General features: G+C 51.6%; 5 protein-coding genes across 5 annotated transcripts; 2 read left to right on the forward strand and 3 right to left on the reverse strand.

Annotated features, from left to right (window-relative positions):
- Positions 1–4184: 4184 nt before the first annotated feature.
- On the forward strand, positions 4185–5618 carry GUITHDRAFT_110920 (hypothetical protein; the record flags this gene model as incomplete). Its single annotated transcript, XM_005830117.1, has 5 exons — positions 4185–4643; positions 4982–5070; positions 5117–5165; positions 5211–5452; positions 5495–5618. 5 exons carry the CDS (start codon positions 4185–4187, stop codon positions 5616–5618), a joined length of 963 nt encoding a protein of 320 aa, XP_005830174.1.
- Positions 5619–5825: 207 nt separating this feature from the next.
- Positions 5826–7666, reverse strand: GUITHDRAFT_158072 (hypothetical protein; the record flags this gene model as incomplete). The annotated part of the gene is made up of 11 exons (XM_005830118.1): positions 5826–5843; positions 5891–5940; positions 5992–6109; positions 6155–6234; positions 6283–6358; positions 6411–6491; positions 6543–6620; positions 6667–6757; positions 6809–6924; positions 6975–7248; positions 7581–7666. The coding sequence occupies 11 exons, from the start codon at positions 7664–7666 to the stop codon at positions 5826–5828; spliced, it is 1068 nt and encodes a 355-aa protein (XP_005830175.1).
- A 2327-nt stretch (positions 7667–9993) lies between these two features.
- On the forward strand, positions 9994–10992 carry GUITHDRAFT_153383 (hypothetical protein). The gene is made up of 3 exons (XM_005830119.1): positions 9994–10075; positions 10310–10498; positions 10553–10992. Exons 1-3 carry the CDS (start codon positions 10007–10009, stop codon positions 10763–10765), a joined length of 471 nt encoding a protein of 156 aa, XP_005830176.1. The 5' UTR covers positions 9994–10006; the 3' UTR covers positions 10766–10992.
- Positions 10993–11213: 221 nt separating this feature from the next.
- On the reverse strand, positions 11214–12027 carry GUITHDRAFT_40597 (hypothetical protein; the record flags this gene model as incomplete). Its single annotated transcript, XM_005830120.1, has 3 exons — positions 11214–11559; positions 11606–11747; positions 11793–12027. Coding segments are annotated over 3 exons (723 nt in total), but the record flags the coding sequence as incomplete, so codon positions are not given.
- Positions 12028–18779: 6752 nt separating this feature from the next.
- Positions 18780–20531, reverse strand: GUITHDRAFT_73335 (hypothetical protein; the record flags this gene model as incomplete). Its single annotated transcript, XM_005830121.1, has 2 exons — positions 18780–19380; positions 20146–20531. Coding segments are annotated over 2 exons (987 nt in total), but the record flags the coding sequence as incomplete, so codon positions are not given.
- Positions 20532–25095: the final 4564 nt, after the last annotated feature.

The following is a 25095-nucleotide window of genomic DNA, read 5'->3' on the forward strand; positions in this document are numbered from 1 at the left end:
TTCTCATTGTATGCCCAACCACATGGGACTCTGCGCGTATGACTTTGACGCAGCTCCTATGAAGATGCTGAGAGTGATGAGGCATTATCAGCATCAACAGCAAAGGTAGCGTTCTTGTATGAGCAGACTGCAGAGCACAAGCAAAAATGTATGGAGTGTAGGGGACATTGATTGGTTCAGTGCATTGCGCTGAGTGGGGGGGTTGAAGGGTGGGTGGTGACGGCAGGAGGAATCGATCTGGGGAGGTTACGAAGTAAAAGAATGTTTGATAGTGGGTGGGGATCAAAAAGGTTGGGATGATATACACCTTGACCAGCCGCCGAGTTACTCGATCAACACCCCTCACAGTATATATACCACATACTGCCCTCCCCTTCCTCCCTCCCCTTCCCCTCCTTCCACCCTTGCAAACCCCATCCTCCATCCCTTCCTCCCGCCCCGCCCCCTCCTCCTCGCCCTGGCTCATTTGTCCTGTAGCGCTTTTCCTGACGTCTGTAGGTCAGGTCCATCCTGGCGTACCTTTTGACGCCGTGTAGCATGAGGCGACCGTACAGGATCATAGACCGTTCGGATGATCGTTTGGGTTTAGATGAAGCTCACTGCCATAGAATCAATTGGTGATTCAACGGTGCTGCCTGCCGGCAGGTACAATCATAGGAGAGTCGTACGCAGGTTTGTCATACACACAGCATTGACATACAAGAAAATGCACAGCTCTCTCTCTCAAGCTCGGACTCTCATTTGCCGAGTGCTGATCGATTGTATCAGAACAAGTTTCGTGGTGTAAGCTTCAAGTTGAGTCGCTCCATTGGACGTTTGTAGCGATCGCTCAGTCTGCAATCGTAGATGGATATGCAAGGGTTTCGTTTCCTCTGAATAGATGCTGCCATCCTGACTGCTTTCGTTCTCATTGTATGCCCAACCACATGGACTCTGCGCGTATGACTTTGACGCAGCTCCTATGAAGATGCTGAGAGTGATGAGGCATTATCAGCATCAACAGCAAAGGTAGCGTTCTTGTATGAGCAGACCGCAGAGCACAAGCAAAAATGTATGGAGCGTAGGGGACATAATCGGTGCAGTGCATTGCGCTGAGTGGGTGGGTTGAAGGGTGGGTGGTGACTTCAGGAGGAATCGATCTGGGGAGGTTACGAAGTAAAAGAATGTGTGGTAGTGAGTGGGGGTCAAAAAGGTTGGGGTGATATACACCTTGACCAGCCGCCGAGTTACTCGATCAATACCTCTCACAGTATATATACCACATGCTGCCCTCTTCTTTTTTGCTTCCGGTCCCTCACCCTTCATCCGCCCGGGCCTAGGGCCTCCCCTGAGTCCCGCCGGCCTTTCAAGTTTTTAAGTTACCGTATCAGATTGGCCGTGAACAACTTTTCAGTAGTGAAGACCTATCACGATCACCGGTAGACCGTGCGGCGGCCGCGGGACCGTGACTCCACGGCCCGGCCCGGGCCCGGGGTCGCTGAGCGGCCAGTGCAGTGTGCGCCGCCAGCCCGGGCGATCTCACACAGTAAGCCTGTACTGCAAGGGCATGATAAAGCCCATTATTGCAAACTCAGATCTCAAGTGATGCATTTGCTCATGCCGCCCAACATAATTTACCTGCAAAAACGTTCCGACCAGGGAGGTGCGAACTTCCCCATCAGCAACGCAGACCCTGCCGGCTCAAGCTACGCCGCATCAAAAATCCTATAGACGTCAGGCGAGATGAGTCAGGGCGAGGAGGAGGGACGGGGCGGGAGGAAGGGATGGAGGATGGGGTTTGCAAGGGTGGATGGAGGGGAAGGGGAGGGAGGAAGGGTAGGGCAGCATGAGGGTATATATACTGTGAGGGGTGGCATACCAGTAACTCGGCGGCTGGTCAAGGTGTATATCACCCCAACCTTTTTGACCCCCACCCACTACCACACATTCTTTTACTTCGTAACCTCCCCAGATCGATTCCTCCTGCCGTCACCAACTTCAACTCACCCACTCAGCGCAATGCACTGCACCGATTATGTCCCCTACGCTCCATACATTTTTGCTTGTGCTCTGCGGTCTGCTCATACAAGAACGCTACCTTTGCTGTTGATGCTGATAATGGCTCATCACTCTCAGCATCTTCATAGGAGCTGCGTCAAAGTCATGCACTCAGGTCAAGTTGGTTGAATTGTAGCACTCAATGAGAACTAAAGCGGTCAGGATCATGGATGGCAGCATCTATTCAGAGGAAACGAAACCCTTGCATATCCATCTACGATTGCAGACTGAGCGATCACTACAAACCTGCATGCAGGTGCGACTCTCCAATGATTGTACCTGCCAGCAGGCAGTACCGTTGAATCACCAATCCGATGATGGACGCTGCGACAGCAGGGAGCTCGATGCTATACGGCATCAACAGGCACTCCAGGATGGGCCTGACCTACAGACGTCAGGCAAAGCGCTACAGGACAGATGAGCCAGGGCGAGGAGGAGGGACGGGGTGGGAAGAAGGGATGGAGGATGGGGTTTGCAAGGGTGGATGGGGAAGGGGAGGGAGGAAGGGGAGGGCAGCATGAGGGTATATATACTGTGAGGGGTGGCAGACGAGTAACTCGGCGGCTGGTCAAGGTGTATATCACCCCAACCTTTTTGACCCCCACCCACTACCACACATTCTTTTACTTCGTAACCTCCCCAGATCGATTCTCATTTCTGTCCGGATCGTTTTACTCGACCTTAGCTTTTTACCGTGGCATGCGCCCCATCGCTCTTGTTTTTCTGCCCATGGCCAGAGGGAATGGAGGAGGAGGAGGGTGGGGAAATAAAGGAGGAGACAGAAGGAGGAGAGAAGACTGAAAGACCCTCGTCGTATCTTGATTTTTTCCTGGTTCAGGGCGTAATGGTTCGCCTTGATGGCATGATGGTAGTGGAGTCTCAGCGTGGATATACCAGCCTCATTGCAAGTTCTCTTGATATTTCTTGTTAACCGTGATTCATCTTTTCTCCTCAGTCACCTGAATAATCTGTCGAGTTGCTGGGTTCGTCAGCTTTATCGACATCAGAAAGCCGGCCCGGCGGCCCGCGGCGGAGCGGCCTTTCCGAAGTTCACTGACTTCAACCCCGCCTCAAAGTTGAACAAACCGACCGTGAGCACTCTTTCCAAGTTCACTGAAGGCGGCTGCTCAGCACATTTTAGCGGCGCCTGCCGGGGCCGCTCCGGCTGCTACGGCCTTAAGTTACTTGCTCCGAGGATGCCCAGCCCCGGCGCCGCAGAATCCGATCCTTGACTGCCGCCCGCGGCGGCGCGCACGGTGACCATGCTCTAACGTGGTTCAAGCCTGCCAGGCTGCCGCGTAATCATACCACTGAGTCTAGTCACAGTAGTCACTAGCCTAGTAGGCTAGCGTGACAAAGTCTTGCATCTGACCATTGCCATTATGGCACTCGGGTCGGACTCCACTGGCCCGTGGCACGTTCAAGGCTTAGGAAGATCGAGACTTTCTCGCGGCCACCATTCGGACCAACACTGACATTCTTATCACTCACTTGCCGCAGTGCATCACGGGCACTGAGAGGCTCATTCTACTGTCCTCGGACGGTCCGATCGGCAGTGCCGCCACGGCACCCGGCCGCGCGGCATGATCAGATCATCGGATGGCGGGGAACTTGTGACTTTGAAAGGTTCTTGAAAGGTTCTGTTTTCATTTTCAGTACTATTATCTTATAAGTTGAATTGAAGTTACTACCGGGAAATGCTGGCGAAACGAAAGCCAGCTGGCGGCGGCGGCGGCGGCGGCGGCGGCGGAGGAGGAGGAGGAGGAGGAGGAGGAGGCTCGGGTGTGGGGAGGAAGCCAGGAGTGAAGGTGAGGCCGTCTTGAAGAATCTCTCTCGATCCCCTCACGTACGGTCTCGATGTTTGATGACGATGATGGCAGCGTACTCCTTGGCAGGGCACGAAGCAGTCTGGGTTGAACAATACGTCGGTCAAGTCAGCAAGCAGAAGAGCATACGTACTGTTTCGTTGAGCTGTTCATCTGCTGACATTTTTCTCTTGGCAACATGGGCTGCTTGTGAAGTCTCAACATCCAGACCCGCCGGCTGCAGAGCCCATGCGATCGCCTGTGCCAGAGCAGGAGAAGTTAGAGGAGCTGAGAGAACAAGTTGAGAGGCTTGAAACGGAGAAGTTGAAGTTGATAACAGCCATGGAAGCAGAAGAACGATGCATGCTTGAGGCGATCCAATCTCTCGAGACCAACAAGCGAGCTGTACAGCAAGAGCTTGACAGAGCCATGCAGAAAGTAAAAGAGCTAGAAGAGGATCGGTGGGATTTAGACGACAGGTTGTCAGAAGCAACGTCAAGGGTGAAACAAGCTTCGTTGGATATGAGGACAGCAGAAGATAAAGCAGAAGAGATGCAAAAGAGAATACAATTATTAGAGCGAGAGCTATTAAGAGAACGCGCCTCGAACGACAGATTGAACCAAATGCTACAAACCAAGACAGATGAAAGTCATGAAAAAGCTGAGATCATCACGCAATTGGAATGTAAAAATACGCAAGTGATGGATGAGATGCTAGCATTGAATGATGAATTCAAGTCTACGAAGTTGGAACTGAAGGAAGTTCAATCAAAACTGATTGTCAAAGATGAAAGAATCAAGGTATGATCTATATTCGATGTTTCTTCACCTCAAGTATGTCAAAGGAACTTGAATGTAAATTAGACAAGCTAGAAGAGGATCTGAACCAAAAAAACAGCTTCATCCGATCGCAGGAAGAAAAGAGTAACAATCGTCTTCTTGAAAGGGAAGAGACGCACCTAGAAGGTTGTTCATCTTTTGATCATGTCGGATTGTGTTGCACTCACAAAATCTATGTTAGAAGTGCGACGATTAGAGGCAGCGATCCGTGCAAAGGAACGGGAACTACAAGATTCGCAACAGGCATACAAGACCTCGAAATCCATCGCACTCCTTCTCTTCTGACATGTGGTTGACAGAAACATCAGACATGCACCCTGAGACTGAAGGACGAGCTGGAGAAGGAGAAAGACCGGAGGCAGGAAGCAGAGCAAAGGCATGTGGAGATGTTTCTCGCACATGCATATGACGTCGAGCAGGGAAAGTTCGCATAGAGCTCAGCTGATCGACTATGAAGGCAAAGCATCGAAGCTGAAGGATCAGGTATGACAGCATCAACATGTACTTGGCTGTGACATGCGCTGAAAGTTGGAGGAGAGCGCAAGAAGGGAGAAGAGTTTGATACAAAGCTTGCAAGAGACCACCAGCCGTTTCACGCAGATGATCGGAGAGAACTCTGTGCTCAAGTACAACAACCAGTCGTTGGACGAGACCGTAAGAGCGAAAGAAGAGCAGGCGAAGCAGCTGCAGTCTGAAGTCTCCCACATGGAGGGTGTCCTCAGACAAGCCTTCAGCATCTTCACAACTCACGCATGCTCGGACAGTGACAGGTGCGGACGAGTCGGAGGTGAGAGGAGGTAACGGAGCAGCAGGTCGCCTCTTAACATCGAAGATCTGGTGGAAGAGTCCTCTTTCCTGGAGTCTGAAGCGGGCATGCGGAAATTCTTGCCAGGTTTCGCCTGTCGTGAGATGCACAAACTGACTTGCTGGGGCTGAGCAGTTTGATGACTCTTGAGGACGCGGTAGTGAGATGTCGACGGGACAGGAGACGGCAGAGAAAGAGGAGAGAGTTAAGCGGGAGAGAACCCTTTACTTGATTGCTAGATGTAAACAATATTGCAAGCGGCCTGGCCCCAGTCTTGAGCCAGTCGTTGAGTCTGCATTTCTTTCCTCCTGGACCCCAACACGACTTCAACGAGTCGCTCACTTCTTGGCATACGCCTGAAATCTTGTCAAGGGAGCCGAGTCAAGAAACCAGCACTTGTTACCTGCTGCACGAGCGAGTACACGAGAACTCCCGCCATGGCGATGGCGGATCCTTGACACCATCAACGTTAATCCTTCTCCACTCACTGACATTTCAAGTCACCAGTGATGCCGATGGGAGTCATGGGAGTGCCGAAGGCGATGGCAGTGGCGATGAGGATGACGACACGCTTGACAGTGTTGCCAACGGCCTGAGCGACGGGAGAGACGAGGCCGAGGACCTGAGCGCGGGTCATCTGCTAGCACCGGCAGGGCGACGAGGATACCTTGAAGGCGAACTCGTTGTAGGTGTAGAGGTACCAGCCAGACAAGGCAAGGGTGCTGGCAAGCTTGAACTGCGTCATGCCTGTACACCCCATCACTTCTAGGAGAAGAGTTTGCGGGCAGAACTCACCGGGCACCGCCAGGGCAGCGTTCCAGGCTCCCATGATCTTCGGGCCTTCAAGCACAGCAGCCACAGGGACACAGATCTATCAAGATGCAGCTGTGAGTATGAAGAGACAAGTGAGAGATGCCGTTAACCAGAGTGGCCAACATGGTGACGACGGCGAAAGTGTTGGCTGAATCCATGTTCTCGCCCTGATCCTTCCCGCTCATGGCCATCTACACACGAGCAGGTCAGGGTGAGCACACGCAGCGATCTATCGACGTCACCTTCGAGAAGACGGCACGAGAAGCAAACAGAAGATTTGACATCATGGCAGCTCCAAAGCAAGCCCAGGTGAAGGACAGCTGCAACTGGGTCAGGTCTGACTCAACACCCCCAACGCATCCTCACCTCCCCAGCAGAAGCGATGGCGACACCGGCACAGACTGGCAAGAGAGAAAGATACACTGGAAAGGCCATGATGGAGCCGGCAAATATGGCACTGAAGGCGAAAGAGGCTTCAGACATCGCGGCATCGCCTCGAGCTCAGCACCTGAGCACAGCGGCGAAGACAGGCTCAGCAGCCTTGACGACATGGACGAAGCTGACAGCCCCCAAGCCCATCGACAAGACAGTGACGAGATGCCCGAACCCATGGAGAAGAGAGACCTGGAGCAAGAGAGTCAGAAACGCTCCTTGGCTCTCTCAGCTTGTCTTGCCTTCTGGAGGGCCTTCATGTTGGACTCCGACGGCTTGGGAACCGGGCGGATCCCGATGGCCCACTGGGGAAGGAGCCAGAACCAAGCGACGATGAGCTGAGCAGCGGCAACGGTAGCATAGCACGGGAAAACGTTGAGCACTTGCTTGTTGGTGATGTTGTACCCCACATTGAGAGCGTACCAAGCGATGAAGTAGACCGCCAAGAGGGCAAGGTTAGTCTTAGGCTTCTCATCTCCTGCTGAAGCAGCGCTTGACGCCTTCAATGAAACCGAGCTGCGAGCCAAGGCTCCTGCTTGCGACGATACACTTCCTCCCTGCTGGTTCGCAGAAGCCGAAAAGGACAAGCATGCGGACCTGGGCCTGCGACTACGGTATGAGTATACCTACCAGCCTTGCAATATCCTGCTTAAACAAGCCATTCGGCCTCTGGGATCTAGATCTACCAACTACGCTCATGATCGCAATCTAGAATTCTTCACATCAATCATCGACTATCCTCGCACGGCTCATTCAACCAATGGGATCTCAGTCCCTCGCTTTCTCCATCAACAAACTCATGCTCAATCCTGCCTTCGGATCCACACCTGCTTGCTTGCGAGACATACCTGATGTCAGGAGTAGCTCTAGGCGCAACAAGAGAGTTGGTCGGGCGGACAAGAAGAGGCTGGAACGCAGCTGAGGACGCTGCCATGGTGGCGAAAAGCAGCACTCGAAGATGTGCCATCTCACAACGACGTGGGAGGGATGGGAGAAGGAGGGAAATGTATGGAGGAGGGAGGAACGAGGGAGAGGGAAGAGAGACGGGAAGTAGGAGGGAGGGGATGAGAAGGGAAGGTGCCACTGACTGGTGGAGACGGAGGGGAACTGGTGGGCGGAGGAGGAGGACAATGGGATGGGAGGACGTCGGCCTCCAGGGAACTTTTTGGCGGTGGGGGTACTGATTCCAAGGGGTAGGGGTAGTAATTGGAAGGGGTGAATTCCCATATGGTAAATAGGGGTAGGGTGATAAAAGAGTAGTGCTCGGAAGTATGCAGTGATTCATTAGTCCTTTACTTAGAAAAATGTTCACGTTGGACCCTGAGGCAGGGGGACAACGAATTCACCGTACCCCCATTTTCTATGACAGAGAGATGGAAATGTGGGGTAGTGTTGTCATCAGGGTAGGGGTACAGTCGAGCCGGGGGTGTGGGGTATTCGTCGTATATGGCAGGGGTGTAAGAACCAAAATGAAACAAGAGGGTGGGGGGTCATCAATTGCATCAATCGACTGGGAAAACGTGGGGTAAAAAATGGGAGAAAGGTAGGTGGGGTACATATGCTCCCCATCATGGTAGGGTTGCATGACAAGCTACATTTTAGAGGGTGGGGTTTATGAGAAAATACCTGGACCACCCCTCCTTGATTCCGTTCCATGACCCACCCTTCATCATAGAGAATAGCTACCCCTCACCAAGTACACCCTTTCCACACAGTGACCTACCCCTTGTGACCCAAAAAGATCCCCACCCTACCATGTCCGATTCCATGAATGTCCGGTAGGACCCTATCACCCACCATGGACCCCGTCAATTTACTCTGTGGTCCTTTTAAAAAGTGGGGTACAACACCGGTCACCACCCACTTTCACAGAATCTACTACCCTACCCTCTAGAAATAATGCTCTCCACCCCCTACTTTACTACAAGTTTTCTCATTTTGGGTTGAGGGGTGGGTATGAGGCTTAGGAGTACCCCACCCGGTTTCTAGGAGACATCACATGATCTATGGGTAGGTAGTGAGAGGGGGCGAGGCTGAGGCGGGTCCCCATGGGGGCGGGTTCCTTACAACCCTCGATGGGAAAAGAGGGAGAATGGCATTGCAAGAACTAATAGAGGGTGGTGAAAGGAGGGGTGGTTGTTGGTGTCATGGGGGGTTAGCATTTCAGGTGGTGGGTACTAAGGTAAAGGGGTGGTCTCAGTTCAGTCCATGATGGCCCCGGGGCGGCATCAAACGAGGGATCACATGAGCGGCTCACTTGGGAAGGTGAAGGGGCTGTAGACAGCCGATCAGACCTGGAGACAGCGGGGGTTGTCCTGGGCCAACCGCAAGTAAGTTCCGAAGTTCGCGGGAAGGGGTAGGGTCTATCTGATCAAGGGGGTGGGGGTGATTGGACAAGGGGTGAAGCAACAAAACGACGCCAGGGACGTGCTTAAATATCTATCACCGGTGTATTTATGGGATAAAATGGGGGTAGGGGTAAGAATCTCTCGGTTCTAAATGTCGCCCACCCCTCAGAACAAGAGTTGTAGCCGCTGCTGCTGCGGCAGCACAAGAATCACCTAGTTGGCGAAATCGATGCCCTCGGGCAGCACCAAAAGTCCGGGGCGGGCCACTAGTCATTGATCTCGGAATCCTACCGGGTAGGTAGTTTATTTACAATTCTTTTATAAAAACATACCTACTGATGGTAATAATAGTTTTATATTTGTATGGCTTGCCAAATTCCAATAACTTTTAAAAAATTAGCGAGAAGCAGATGACTCAGTGAGTCACTGGCAGTCTAGCATCGGCATCATGGCATTGCCACCACAAGTTGATGACATCTCATTCCCTTCAACTTGAGTGACTTAGTGATCAGCTGCAGTCACTGGCACTAAGTTCTGAGAGTCGGTGAAAGAGACCGTCGGGCCCGGCGTCCAACTTTCATGCCACTGAGTGACCGTGTCACAGGCCGGGGCTCAGCGGGGGAGTCGGATGCCGGGTGGCCGCGCCACTGCCATGATCCGATGATCATTGACGCCGGGTCACTCCTGACTCGGGGTCACTGTTGTCAGAGCCGCTACCGGATCAGACGCGGCCCGCGGCCTCAGACTGTGAACGTCTGGGCCACGGCCGCCGGACCGTGCCGGGACTCCGGTTGATGATCCGATGATCGGCCCACCGGGCCGGGCCGGGCAGACTCCGGAGCCGGGAGTCAACGGTCCGGGATCCGATCATCGAGTACCTTACCCGAGTCAAGTCTTTCAAGGACGGTTTCACCAGCAGTTGAACCATGTCCTGCCGGGCTTGCGGGGCAGCAGAGGCGAAGAAGCGATGCGGACGATGCCGAGCAGTTGCATATGTAAGATGATGACATGTAGACATGGAAATCTGTAGGATAGATGAGCTGCATGAGGGAGGACAGTTGATGCACTAACAACTTCTGGTGCTTGTCTCACCTGTAGTTGTTAGGCTGAAATTTGTCTTTTCGCGTAACCAGTACTCTTCATCTTAGTCCTTGCATGCCATGTCTCCCATTGTAATATTGCAGCTTGTGATTTCTCTCGTTCTCAACCTGAAACCTGCCGCTGTTCAGTGCTCGAAGGAATGCCAGAGGCTGCACTGGAAATCTCACAGAGCTGTTTGCGACTTTCTCGCTGCTCCTGTTCCTGACGACCTTGAGCGCGAGAATGAGCACTCCAACGTTGTCGAGCATGAAGAAGAATCGAACATGGCGTTGACGAGCTCATTGCCAAGCACGAGTGCGGCGAGAACAAAGAAGTCGGTGAGGGTTACGCTTGATCATCGTGGGTCGTGATGGTGTACTGGTTGATGCCAGGTAGCTTGCAGGACTTGCAAGGGAGAGGGCAAAGTTTCCCGAGAGAAACCAAACTTGCTGCCATTCCCGAGGCTCGAGAGCCGCACAGCTTCTTTCGTACTACGTGAACTGACCTGCCCTGACTGCGGTGACGTTGCTTGTCGACCATGTCTTGCAAGCGTGACACACAGTAGATGGTTTTGGTACTACTGTGGCCAATGCAAACTTGTATGAATCGCACTCGCAAATGCCAAGTGAAAGTAATTCTCAACTGCCTTGCTATCGGTAAGCTTGTTGGCGCACTATCGGCCATGATTTATGTTTCTCGTTTTTAATGTCTTGTGCAGTTGTCAGGCACCCGATAGAGAATGTTGTACATGTAGCTTGCCGTCATCGTAACGTGAATGTTCTAACGTAATTCTTCATTCTGATTCTGTAAATAAACGATAGATTTTGCGCCATCTTCCTTTCTCACGTTTGTTCAAGCCATTTCCTCGCGAACAGATGGGCCCAATCTTTCCGATTGATACTTTCTCCTGAACATCGCCAAGCACTCGCTAATCGACGTGACGAGCTGGTACATGCTCTGTCTCTTATTTGGTTCGTGACTCCAGCCCTGATCTATCATGGAGCAAAATCGTTCTCTCAGGTTGAAGGAAGAACCATCAGCAGCATTGAACACATCGGCGAGGTCCTCCAGCGACGGCCTCTGCATTCCCCAGCCAACAATCCCAGGGATGGAAGCGATGGGTCTACCGGAGAAAGGAGTCTTGACAGCAGCCACCTCCCACATCATCACGGTGAAGGAGTAAATGTCGCTGCGCTCGTCGAAATGTTCTCCACGGTGAACTTCCGGCGCGATGTAGAGCATGGTCCCTGCCGTCCGCATGGTGTTGACATGACTTGCTTCTTTGATCCGAGAGAGTCCGAAGTCGCAGACTTTCACGATCATATTCGAGTGGAGTCGCTGCAGCAGGAAATTCTCAGGTTTGATATCCCGATGCACCAACCGATTTTCATGAAGGTATCTGGAACAGTGTGAGTGCTTCTAGAAGCAAGGAAATTCGTATCCACCTTACACCGCAGGCAGCTTCTCGGAGAAGCTCTATTCGATGTTCTAAAGTATCGAACAAGGCTTCATTCTTGAGGTATTTCCTAAGATCACCTTCAAGAAGCTCTGTGACTATGCAGAACGTGTTCGAATCCGTCAGGGTTCCTGTAGCGAACATCACACAGTGCTGGCAATCGAAGAAATACGAACCGAAAAATGAAATTACATTCGGATGCCGCAGGTTCATCAGTCTCGAGACCTCACTCTTGAAGTCATAAATAATCTGATTGAATTCTTCTGAGTCCAAGCTGCTCGAGTTGCGAACTTGCTTCACAGCTACCGTTGCAGACATCCATTCAGCCTTGTAGATGATACCGAAAGAGCCTTCTGCTATTCTCGATATGATCTTCAGGTCCTCCGATTTGATTTCTGTGTTGGGAAGTTCCACTTTGCTCGGCGTGAATTCTTTTGTCGGTGACGCATTGGTGTCTGCTCTTGAGTCTTCCTTGTCCGAACTCTTCTTGGTCCTGAGGATTTTGATTCCTCCCCTTTGATAGCTCCAGCAAGCCGCTGAATGTGCATCAGTCACATAGATCGGTTCTTGTTTTGCATTCTTAGATCTCATGATTCCGTTGTTCAATTCTTCCATTTGAAACAATCTTGTCTGCAATTCATTTATTTGCTCATCACGTGCAACCATCAGTTTATCCTGCATGTGGGTTAGATTTCAGTTTCAAAACATCTGCTCCAGATTGCTTTACATGATCTCGCTTGTATTGCTTGAATTCTTCTTCAACTGATCTCAAACGTGCAATCTCATCATTCTGAGACTTATATTTCTCATAGAAGCTATCATGCGTTTGACATATGCCTTGGATTCTGTTCTCGACGTCATGCATCTTAGAAAATAAATGTTGATGAGCTTCCACAATAGCACTTTGATTCTTAGAAAATTTGTCCTACAAAACAAGAGCAAACTCAGATCGAAGCCCGAACAATAATCAAAGTGAAAACCTCTCTTTTGTTCATGTTTGATTCAGCTAAATTTTGTGAGGTCTGTGAAATAGAAATCTCCGCATCAAGCTCGTCATTCATCATTTTCATCATTTTTTCTGTCGCTTTTGAATATGACTTCAATTTTTCACTCTCAGCTTGAACGTCCTTGACCTTCTTCTCACTTGAAGCAAGAATCCTTTCGAGGTTTTTAATCTTCTCCTGCATCATCCAGTTGTGGCTCAGAATACTCTGTTTTTCCGTGTTGAGGGCGTCGATGCTATCCTTCAACCTCTTTTTGTCTTGAGACATTACTGACATAACATGCTGTATCGACGATTCCATTCTTATTTCAAGAGACTGCTTCTGCTCAGTTAACTCAACAACTGTATCTCTTTCAACTTGCAATCGCCTTTCCAAATCTTCTACTTTCTTTTTCTGCAAGGCAATTTCCTCCTTAGCGCTTGTATTCGCTGTTGTCGTCCCATTGGTCCCTTGCGGTTTTACTTGATCAAAATCTATATCAACGAACATGGTTTCGTTTGGATCGCCACTGTTGTAAACAAATCGTCAAACAACTGATGAATTGATAAGTTGTTGATTCACCCGGCTATTTCCTTGTCATTTGCCTCATCATCGCTATCCCCCTGTCATGGACAGTAAATGGTAAGAAATGTGAGGCCAAAGCATCACGAGAGCGATAAGATGACTTACCAGTGACGGGGCATAATGTGCAGACTGTCTACTTCTCTGGGAATTAAAGATTGTAGATTTGGAACTCTGTAACTCCACAGGTTCCTGCAGTCTCGTATTAGTGTGCGATATTTGAATATGATTTGAATCGTCACGAAAGTTTCCAACCTGATGCTCCTTCTCTGCGAGTCCACACACACAAGAAGATGATAAAGTTTTTTTCTTGAAAACCCCTTTGCACTTTTTCCATTTTCGTTCTTTACATGATGCGCATGCGTCGCTGAGCAAATACATTACGTAAGAGGAGGCTTCTACATCTAAGAAGAACCAACACCTTGCAAAGTTCCAGCTTTCGGACCAGCTAGAGAGCCTGACCTGTCCTTTGCGTATTGCGTTTCGCACACAACAGCAGCAGAGAGGAGAGAATCTGGACTTGAGCTCGCTGAAGCTCAAAGTTACATGAAGAATGATCGAGATGTTGGTTTTATCCACCATCTTGTTATCGATGAGCATCCCTCCAAGTGCTCGCCTGCTTGCCGGGAGCATTCGGCGCATTCAGCGTATGGCATATCTGCTGTGGGCAGTCAATCTTTCTTTCTCTGGTCCTGATGATTGATCTTGATTAACAATCGCCCTTGCGTGTGCTTTGCCTGACCAACTTTGTTATCTTCCTATAAGAGTGATATTCTTCACAATCAAAACAACAAGTTGACTTGAATCATGCGGAGACATAATGATCAAACGGAAATGTTTTACGCTACCGCAGAGTCGGTATAATGTGGCAAATCAGTGGATGCTCCTTACCCGCTGGTGATCTTGATCGTATTCGCCCTGCTGGTCTTCCGTTGTTTGCTTCACCTCCTCCTCTTCGCACCCACTTCAGCATTTATCTGCCACCATTCTTGCCGCTCTGCCCTGCTCTTGCTGCCGGGTGTAGCCATGGGAGCCTGATGAGGTTTAGAGCTGGTGGCTCTGGGTGGGGGGTGGGGGGGAAGGCTCCAGGGGTGGGGAGGCGTGGTGTAGCCAAGGCTACCTGTGGAGCCCTGGATTACATGGGGGGGTAGTCAGAGGCCCGCCATGTGGGACGGTTGTCTCCCTGGGGACGTATGCCAACAAGCTAAAACAGAGGGGTGGGGGTCACTACCCCACCCCAACTTAAGTCCCGGATTTGGCGTCAAGTTTTTGAAAACCGGGGACTGCGATACGGCACCTGACCGGGCCTACCCCCCCCGCCGCTCAAACTTCCCCAAGTAACTACGGCGGTCGACTCCCGGGGACAACCAGAGCCCCAAGGATGATGCAAGAGCCAGGCTGTGAGGAGCTCAGACCGTACTCGGACCAGAGAAAAGAGACCCGATGCAGCCTTATGCGGCAATCGGTTTCTTGTCCGAGTCCGGATGACAGGTCTTCCCGATCACTGGGGCGGCACGATGAGCAACAAGATTAAAGGCACGATACTGAGAGTGAAGGAACTCCGTAAGTATGGCGATAGAAGGAGCTCCGTAAGGTATGCGGCCCTAGTAGACCACTTGTGCACGCCGGGGCCCTTCTTGAGTTGAGCGGGAGATCGCTCTGTAGCTCGTAGGAGTGTGTTGTGATCTCTATGGAGGTCAGAGGAAACAAGACGAGCGACTGCTGACTGGCAAAAGTTGTTGAGATCACAAACAAGACAACTTTACGCTTCGCCATTCCCAGTTTGTCTCGAAGCACTCCAGCGCTGTCAACCCCTGCTCCTGCTCCTGCTCCTGCTCCTGCTCCTGCTCCTCGCCACCTTCAACATCTTCTTTCGACTCACTTTCACGTATTTGCTATCCTGCGCAAGAAGATCGGTTGAATAGTCAAACACGCCAAAACTGCACACATTCAAGTTGCATTCTGCACGACGTAGCTGCTGAGCAAGCTGTTGGGAATAAGCAAGACCCGGTCCTAGGAGTGGATCACAGCGCCATGGTGACCACAGTTGTCCTGTCCAAAGAGGAGGAGGCAGGATCGCAACTATCAGGCATGCTGGAGAAGCCCCGCGATAGATTTGATCAGGCTTGTCTGGGTGACATGGGAAGCGGAAGACGGGGAGGACAAGGCTTGTATAAGGCTGCAGGAGGAGCAGGACGAGTCGAGCATTCTAAAATGGAAGTAGTCAGTAAGTGCTGTCATGTCATCGCATCGATTGAAAGAAGACACGGTATCAAAGAGGCATGTTGTTGTGCACATGACCCAGAGCGAGGTGGTGGTGGGAGCTTACAAAACTTGAATGAATATCTCGGACCCGTGCAGAGCAACTTCATGTAAACAATCTCAACTCTGTTTTCTGAAGTCTCTTCCCCCTTTTTTTGTTCAAATTTACCTTCAGTTTTCCCTTACTTTCCCCCTCCTCCTCCCTTCCTTGCGAGCTGCTTCCTCCCCCCCCTCCCCCTCCCCCTCCCCCTCCCTTCTGCTGCGACCATCCCGCCATCTCTTCCTCTCCTTCTCTCTTCCTCTCTTCCTCCCTTCCCCCTTATTTCCTCCTCTTCCTCTCCCTCTCTCCATCACTCTCTTCTTTGGCTCACGACCTACCCCCTCCCCCGCCACGGCCCCCCTATTCCATCCTCCCTCTCCTTTCGCCTTCTTCCTCCCTCGCTCATCTTCTCTCAGAGTCGAGAAGTTCACGTACAAGACGTACGCTTCAGCTCGTCCTTTATCGACCTCGATCACAAGTTGTCAATGTCTGATCGGTAATTTTCTTTCTCGATGTCGGATGAGGCTGATGATGTTGTCATGTATTGGAAGTCGTTGAATTGGATGCAGGATAACTCTTGTTCTGCCCGATCGCAGAGTGATGCTGCTGAGCTCTTGACGACAGTGAGTTGTTTGACAGAGTGAAGGGCTTTCGCTTCAAGGAGCCGAACATTGCAAAACCAGGACAAGGAGGAGGAGGACGAGCTTCGACGATTATGTCATGAGCAACGACAGAAATAGCAGAAGCACCAGCAGGAGCAAGAAAATGATTCGCTAATTCACAAGTTGAGCAATGAGGAGCAAGAAAGACACGATATAGGGTATGGCAGTCAGGGAGGGACCCGGCAACTGGAACAGTAGGAGGAGGAGGACGAGGAGGAGGAGGAGGAGCAGCAGCAGCAGCAATTCAAGCCAAAGCAAAAGCAGAAGCTTTGACAGGATATCGTAGGCGGCACTGAGCAAATGCACGTGCATGAGGAGGGAAAATCAACAAGGAGACGCAGGAGACGGAAGGCCTTCTCGCAGCCCCATGAGGAGAGTGCGATAGAGGAGGAAGAGGAGGAGGAGAGGTCGTGAGAGAGGAAGCGGGAGAGTGCCAAAAAGTATCCAAGAAACAGCCAAGACTAGAGGAGGAGGATGAAGGGAGGATGAGAAGGTTGCAAGGAGAGAGTCCAGCAGGAAAATGAACCTGGTTTAGGGTTTAGGGTTTCCATTGGAGGGCTCGACAAGGGCCGAGGACGAGGAGGGCAGGAAGCAGGAAAGAGAATTCTCGAGCGTTTCACACGTAGGGCGAGCATGGGGCTGCGAGAAGGCTGGGGACGTAACAGCAAAGAAGAGAGGTCGTGAGAGAGGAAGCGGGAGAGTGCCAAAAAGTATCCAAGAAACAGCCAAGACTAGAGGAGGAGGATGAAGGGAGGATGAGAAGGTTGCAAGGAGAGAGTCCAGCAGGAAAATCAGCAGCAGCGGTCAAAGTGGAAGCAGCAGCGGTCAAAGTTGGGCCGATCAATCAGAGCAGATGCGACGGCTACGGCAGCGATGGCGATGGCGATGGCGATGGCGGGAGGAGGAGGAGGAGGAGGAGGAGTACAAGACCAGCAACAGGAGCATCAATATCAACAGAAACATCAAGAAATGTCTGTCCCTTCAATGAATAGACCTGCACCCCGAAGTCAAATGGAAGATTCAATGAGTGCAGAATTCCAAGCTTCGCATGGGAAGTGCAACATTAGGACAAGTCAATGTCTCGATGGCATGACAAGCATCAGAAACAAGGATCTGTGTGCTGTGCTATGTATGGTACCAACACAGCAGGAAACATGCTTGAAAGATGCGATAACACGGGAAAGCGTCGACTGAGCGACAAGGGGAACAAGGAGGAGGGTTTGTCATGTCAGGAACAATGTTGGCTGCAAAGAAGACAGGGACGATCAGAAGGGGAGGATGAGACTTGAGAGCCGGGGAGCGAGGGAGGAGGCGAGGGAGAGTCTACCCGCCGGAAAGTTCGGGGAGCAGCAGCAGCAGCAGCAGCAGCAGCGGGAAATGTGGAACAAAACGCTATTCCAGGCTGGAGAGACAGAGGAGGGGCTGGAGAGACAGAGGAGGAAAGTAGTCTCCCACATCTGGTTAAGATACACACTTCGTCCTCTTCTCCGTTGCAAGTTATTGAATTCTTCATTCGATCTCTTCCTCTTGTCCCTCGTGCTGCTCCTGCTCCTGCTGCCGGCGCCGTCGCTGCTCCGTGCCGCCTCTCCTCTTCTTACATCTTCATCAGACTGGATACGGCAGCCAAAGTTTTCTCTCTCCGTCGTTTCTCTCCGCAAGGGCGTCGGGATACAGCGTCGCCAGCTGGGCACTTTGACGCTACTCATTCCGAGCTAAGAAAGTCTTTTTTTGGCGTCACAAGGACTACCACAGGCCGGGCCTAGCTGAGGAAGGTAACATAAGCCTTGAAGTAGCATGATGTGTGGAACCAAGGGAGGGGTGTGGGGAAGGCTCGGGAACCGGGTGCTACCGTCACGATACTGGCAATGGACTCCCCGCGTCCGGCGAGTCAGCCTGGGGTTGTGGCAGGTTTCAGTCATGGTGACTTGTTTCGCATCTCATTAGCAATCTCTGTGAGCTGACGATCTTAGTAGATTGCATTGCCGCCATGCCGGATTTGTCAGCTATACTACACTACTACGCTTTCAACTCAGTCCAATTTCACTCTCCAGACCCCTGCAGCATCGTCAGCTCACAGAAATTGTTAAGGAGATGCAAAACAAGTCACCATGAGATAAAGAGCCTGTGTTGCTCGTCGAACACGTAGCAAAAGGGATCCTTCGGCATGGCACAATTGTCCTGATAAGAGCACACCCATACCTCGAAGTGTGTTCGAGTCATAAGCTTTCCAAGCCCGCCTGACTTGAAAGTCTGATTGTTCGCCAACAACCCATTAATTATTTCTTTCCACGTAAAATCCATTCGACAATTGAGATAGCCCGGATGAACAGCCCAACTTTGAAGCTTATTGTTTGTTGAATTCAATATAGCAGAGCTATAGTTACGTCTATTGGCTGGACAAATAGTTTCTTTGGGACACGGTTTGAGGTTGCTATCCCATTGAGCAATACTAGGCCAAGACCTTTGATAACATGTGAGGTTGTTATCGGTGAGATCCAATTCTTGGAGATATGCCATGCTATTGAAAGCATCCGAAGAAATACAGGCAAGATTGTTGCTATGGAGATCTAAACTTGACAGATACAAAAGCTTGTCAAATGCAGGTAAACTCTTCAACTTGTTTCTGTGAAGGTCTAGAGTCCCCAATCTGAAAGGGCCGTCAAAAATTCCCGAAGGAAGATTTTCTAGATTGTTATTATCAAGGAATAGATTTCCCAAGTACGGCACGCTGTCAAAAGCTCCAGCAGGAAGAGTTGAGAGTGAGTTATTGTTGAGGTACAGAAACCAAATATTCAAGATATCATCGAATATTCCTGCAGGTAAGCTCTGCAGCTCGTTGTTTTGAAGATCAAGATACCACAGCCTCGACAGGCCGTTAAAGATTCCTGCAGGTAGACTCTTTAGAGTGTTGCCGTCAAGATAAAGCCGCCCCAAGCTTGAGAGCCCGTCGAATATCCCTGTAGGCAGCCTTTCTAACATGTTTTGCCCAAGATCTATGGACCACAGTGAAGAGAGCCCGTTGAATACTCCCGTAGGCAAGCTTGCTGCCGAGCTGTTGAGCTTGTTGTAACCCAAATGCACATTCCGCAAGCTTGAGAGTTCCTGGAATATTCCTGTAGGCAAGCTTTCTAGATTGTTGTTGCCAAGATCAAGCTCCTGCAAACTTGAGAGCCCGTTGAAGATTCCGGTAGGAAGACTCCATAGCTCGTTACCCTTGAGACCAAGGTACTGCACGCTTGTAACGTTGAATATTCCAGTCGGCAAACTTGCTTGCGAGCTGTTGAGCTTGTTATATCCCAGACGCACGTACTCCAAGCTTGAGAGTCCATTGAAGATCCCCGCAGGTAAGCTCTGCAGCTCGTTGTTTTGAAGATCCAGCTCATGCAAGCTATAGAGTCCCTGGAAAAGTTTTGTTTGCAAGCTTTCAAGCTTGTTGTAGTTAAGATAAAGCCGCCCCAAGCTTGAGAGCCCGTCGAATATCCCTGTAGGCAGCCTTTCTAACATGTTTTGCCCAAGATCTATGGACCACAGTGAAGAGAGCCCGTTGAATACTCCCTTAGGCAAGCTTGCTGCCGAGCTGTTGAGCTTGTTGTAACCCAAATGCACATTCCGCAAGCTTGAGAGTTCCTGGAATATTCCTGTAGGCAAGCTTTCTAGATTGTTGTTGCCAAGATCAAGCTCCTGCAAACTTGAGAGCCCGTTGAAGATTCCGGTAGGAAGACTTGTTATTGAGCCGTTCAGATAGTTACTGTCAAGGTTTAGGTACCACAAGCCTGAGGGTCCGTTGAATATTCCTTGAGGAAGGCACTCAAGATGATTGTTCTGTAAGTAGAGGTAATGCAAGTTTGAGAGTCCATTGAATATTCCTGCAGAAAGGCTCGTCTGCGAGCAAGTGAGCGAATTATGTCCCAGCAGCAGAATCTGGACACCCATAATCCCATTAAAGATTCCCGCAGGAAGACTCTGTAGAAGATTTTGTTCGAGGTTCAAATACCTTAACCACGAGACCCCGCTGAAGATTCCTGCTGGAAGGCTTTTCAGCTGGTTGTTGTTGAGATAGAGATATTGCAGAGTCCCGAGCCCATTGAATAAACCTGCTGGTAGACTTTCCAGCTCGTTGTCGTGCAAACGCAGAATGGCCAATCTTCCAAGCCCATTGAAGATTCCTTCAGGTAACCTCGATATTCTGGTGTTGTACAAATAAATGTATTGCAGATTTGAGAGCCCGTTGAAGATTGCTGCAGGTAGACTCGATAGTTCATTGTTGTAAAGATTGAGTTGTCCCAACCTTGAGAGTCCATTAAAGATTCCCTCAGGAAGGCTCTCCAAGTTGTTGTTCTCAAGCAAGAGGTATTCTAAGTTCGAGAGCCCGTCAAAAGTCCCCATGGTTATGTTTCGAATACCAAAACCACTGAATTCAAGTTTAGTGCAGCTACTCCCACAGCTCACCTGCGGGTTTCTGGATAACACACCCGCGTCCGATACATTGAACACGCAGTCTCCACAGATGATACTGCTGGAGCCTCCAGCCTGATGCAGACAACACCCTAGCACAATCCCAAGCACGTACACACTGTGAGTAAAGTACTGTGGCCTGTGCATCGTCTCGTTGCTCTCTCGCCTAGCCTACGTGCTGGGCTTTGGACCCACCCTACTCAAAACAATCAAACTTGTCCTGAGGCGGGCCCGTATTATAAAGCGGTATCGGAAGCTTTGAGTGATGGCTCGGCCCGGACGGGTCACCAAGTTTCAGAAGATGGCTCGGACGGGTTTCAGTGGGGGACAGCAGTCGGCAGGATTAGGTTTGGTTCTCGCTGTCTTTCTCTTCTCGCCGTTTGGCCTGTGCGACAGTGTACGGTCAGGGTCAAGCCTCCTCGACTCTCCTGATCATCCCGGATTGTCCTCGTACTGATTTTTAACTTAACTTTGAGTAAAGAGGAGAGTCAGACCGGGCTCGAACGGGAAGGTACCGGCGGCAACTCGGACTCCGACCGTGACTCAACCTTTGAGTAAACATCCGAGTCAACTCAACTCACCGGGCAAAGCGGCCGCCGGCCCTCAGCTACAGTATTGGTACCGTCGTTACTCCGTGCGCGGCTATAGCAGCCTAGTACCCCCCAATCTCCCCTCGAGATACGGTCGAACCACCCGGTTATCATCACATCATTCCCCGCATTTCCAGAACTCCAATTTCCCCTCATTCTTCTATCATCACCTACCCCCTGTACATGACAACCCCAGCTTTTTAATCGCCCTCCCGCTGTGAAGCTTCTCCACCCCTATCCTCTAGACCTTTTTCTCTTTGAAACTAGGGGTTATTTTGAAGTTTTCTACCACCCACCCCACTCCAATGAGTCCAAATTCTTTCGATGCGCCTGGTCGAGTCACCAGGCTCAACTTTCTCCCCCACCGAAACCCCCTACCCTCCTCCTCTCCTCCCCCTCCCCTCCCCCGCTACCCCTCCCCCTCCCCTCCTCTCCCCCCTCTTGCCACCCCCTCCTTCCTCCTGTCATCACCACCCAACCTCCTTCCGACGCCTCCTTCGTCGCACCGACACATCTTGTTCCCCCAACTTCACCCCTCCTATTCCTCCCCACCTCGCGGCCTCCGCCCCCCCTTTGCCCCTCCCCTTTCCCTATATAAGGGAGAAGGCTTTGCTCTGCTCTCACTCACACAAGAGAACACAGCATGCCACTTCCAAGAGAGTATCCCCCCAAGGACACCGGAGCCAAGGACAAGAAGGAGAAGAAGGAGGAGAAGCAGGAGGAGAAGAAGGGAGGAAAGAAGGGAGGAAAGTAAACACTGCTGCCGGCCCAGGTCGAGATGAGACAGCGATGTACGTAGGTCAGGTTTTGACGCAGTTTGTTTTTCCGCACTTTGAGATGTAATAAAGAACGAACGAAACAAGCAAGCAATTGGCTGATCTGCGCTTGCAAGGAGCGCAACGGGGTCAAGGGATTGTGTTCAGGACTTTCGTTTCAATGCAATCTTCGAACTGGAGGAAGATTCAGTTTTATCTGTTGACAGACTTGTCCTTGAGTCGGCTGCCTGACAGCCCTTCACTGTCTCCTGCAGCAGCAAGAGATGCTGCTCTGCATGTCTTGTAAGAATCATCGGCGCTTCCGAACATAGACCTGTGTCATTCGCATTAGAGATGTCTGGCAATCGGACCAGTTGACACCTTCACCGAGCCAGCTGTAGAGCGATCGACCGAAGGTCCAGTCGGACGGTAACAGTGGGTGGTGAGGGGACTCTCCAGTGTGCCGTTGTGCTGTTCCAATATGTCAGAGCGCGTAGGTGCAGCGAAGTTGGGAAGCGCTGATCCTGTGCTGATCAGTCATCATTTCTGCCAAGTTTCTCGTAGGTCACTATGCTCATACATATCTCACGTTGCCATGTTGCTGTTTTTGTTCTTTCTTCATTACATCTCAAGCGCGGAAAAACAAACTGCGTCAAAACCTGACCTAATCGTACATCGCCGTCTCATCTCGACCGCAACGCAACATGGAATGGACTTTTCCCCGTGAGGTTGCGATCCTCTCTCTGTCCAACCGTGCGCAGGCGCCCTTGGAGAGAGGTCCCGTATATAGCCTATGGCAGTCACGGTTTACTTTCCTCCCTTCTTTCCTCCCGAAGTTCTTCTCTTTCTTCTCCTTCTACTCCGAGGCTTCTTGTCCTTGGCTCCGGGTGTCCTGAACTCCGCTTTCCTTAGGGGAGGGGCAAGGGGGGGGCCGGGGGGCGGAGCGGCCGCGAGGCGGCGGGAATGCAGAAGCAGGGTCCCCGGGAACTGAGAGGTTGGGTGGTGACTGAATCAGTGACAGGACTCCCGGAGGAACTCGGAAGGACTCCGGGACTGAGGGGGTGGCAAGAGGCGAGGGACTCGGGAGGAGAGGCCCTGAGCCTGAGCCTCCCCGAGGGAAGGAGCCTGAGGGGCCGGGGGGTAGCGCCGGACTCTCAGATGTGGGCGAGGGGTGCCAGTGTTGAGTCACTGAGTCACAACGGTTGAACTGTGATCGGACCGTCCGAGTGTGACCGGGCCGTGGCACCCGGTGGCACCGTGCCACCGGGCCTGGCCCGGCCGCCCGGACTCCGACCCGGCCCGGCCCGGAATTCCGCGGCGGGTCCCGCGGGCTCACCTCGGTACCAACCAGGCCCTGACAAACTTCGAACTTCTCACAAGTCATCAATCCCCATGACGGAGGCGATAGTACCAATAACTTTACTCAATGTCATCCGTCATCGTACCCTTCTTCCCCAGTTTCCTCCCCAGCCCCACCCCTACCATACTCAGGTTCACTACCCCACCCCCAAATTCCTTATAGATGAATCCAATCCTTCTCTTACCCCTCTCAAATAAAAGTTTGCTCTGGTTGAAAATAGGGTACTTCAAGCCACCGTACCCATTATCACCAAGATCCGCCCCACCCCACCCCCTGGGATTAATGTCCTCGATGCGCCTGGCCGAGTCACCAGGCTCAACTTCTCCCCACCGAAACCCCTACCCTCCTCCTCTCCTCCCCTCTCCTCCCCGCTACCTAACCCCCTCCCCCTCCCCCTCCTCTCCCCCCTCTTGCCACCCCTCCTTCCTCCTGTCATCACCACCCAACCTCCTTCCGACGCCTCCTTCGTCGCACCGACACATCTTGTTCCCCCAACTTCACCCCTCCTACTCCTCCCCACCTCGCGGCCTCCGCCCCCCCTTTGCCCCTCCCCTTTCCCTATATAAGGGAGGAGGCTTTGCTCTGCTCTCACTCACACAAGAGAACACAGCATGCCACTTCCAAGAGAGTATCCCCCCAAGGACACCGGAGCCAAGGACAAGAAGGAGAAGAAGGAGGAGAAGAAGGAGGAGAAGAAGGGAGGAAAGAAGGGAGGAAAGTAAACACTGCCATAGGCTATATACGGGACCTCTCTCCAAGGGCGCCTGCGCACGGTTGGATAGAGAGAGGATCGCAACCTCACGGGAAAAAGTCTTGCGGTCGAGATGAGACGGCGATGTACAAGTAGGTCAGGTTTTGACGCAGTTTGTTTTTCCGCGCTTGAGATGTAATAAAGAAAGAACAAAAACAGCAACATGGTATTGTGGTATGAGATGTGGTAGTGGGCATGATAACCTGTGAGAAGCACTGGCAGGAATGATATTTGATCCGGAGCACAAGTTTTAACCTGTTTCAGCTCAGCCTTTCCACACGCCCTCCGCTGATCGTCGGTAGAGCTGAAATCTTGACTAGAATGAGATGTTTGTTTCATGTACATGCTGTGGTCATCAGCATGCAGCTGTCAGTGCGTCAAGTCAGCTGGAAGACATCTCCTCCCTGCTCTCCCTCCTTGCAGGTCTCGGTCTTGGAAGATGCTCCCACTTCATTTTTAGTCGTGCAACTCAAAACAGGGAGAGAAAACGATGATGTGTGCCTCCATAGATATCATCGGAGGATAGACGGAGGAGGAGGACAAAGGAAGGCGGTCCAAGGGGTCAGTATTCTCAGACGGTGGAGCGAAGAATGCAAGCATGCTCAGGTAGGATGATGGTAAGACAGTTTTGAGGAACGGAAGGGGAAGGGAGTACTCGAGGCAGGAGGATGGGCAAAGAGGCAGATCTTTGCTTCTCATCTTGTCATCATCGAACTTCGGTCGGAGAAGGAACATCTGCTCGAAGGTCCACGTCCTCCCTTGCGGGGTTGTAGCACTCGAGATGCTCGCTCCTCCTGCTCGCAGGGTCAGGGACAAGGAGAACGAGCTGGTCGACGTTCAGGGTAGAGAGAAGATTCGACATGGGCAATGAGTACCGATGATGCAGAAAGAGGAGGAGAGGGAGGGAGGGAGGGAGGGAGGGAGGGAGGGAGGGAGGGAGGGAGGGAGGGAGGGAGGGAGGGAGGGAGGAGGAGGAGGAGGAGGAGGAGAGAAGAGGAGGAGGAGGAGGAGGGAGGAGGAGGAGGGAGGAGGAGGAGGA

Source organism: Guillardia theta (genome assembly GCF_000315625.1).
Source record: "Guillardia theta CCMP2712 unplaced genomic scaffold GUITHscaffold_48, whole genome shotgun sequence".
NCBI classification, from domain to species: Eukaryota; class Cryptophyceae; order Pyrenomonadales; family Geminigeraceae; genus Guillardia; species Guillardia theta.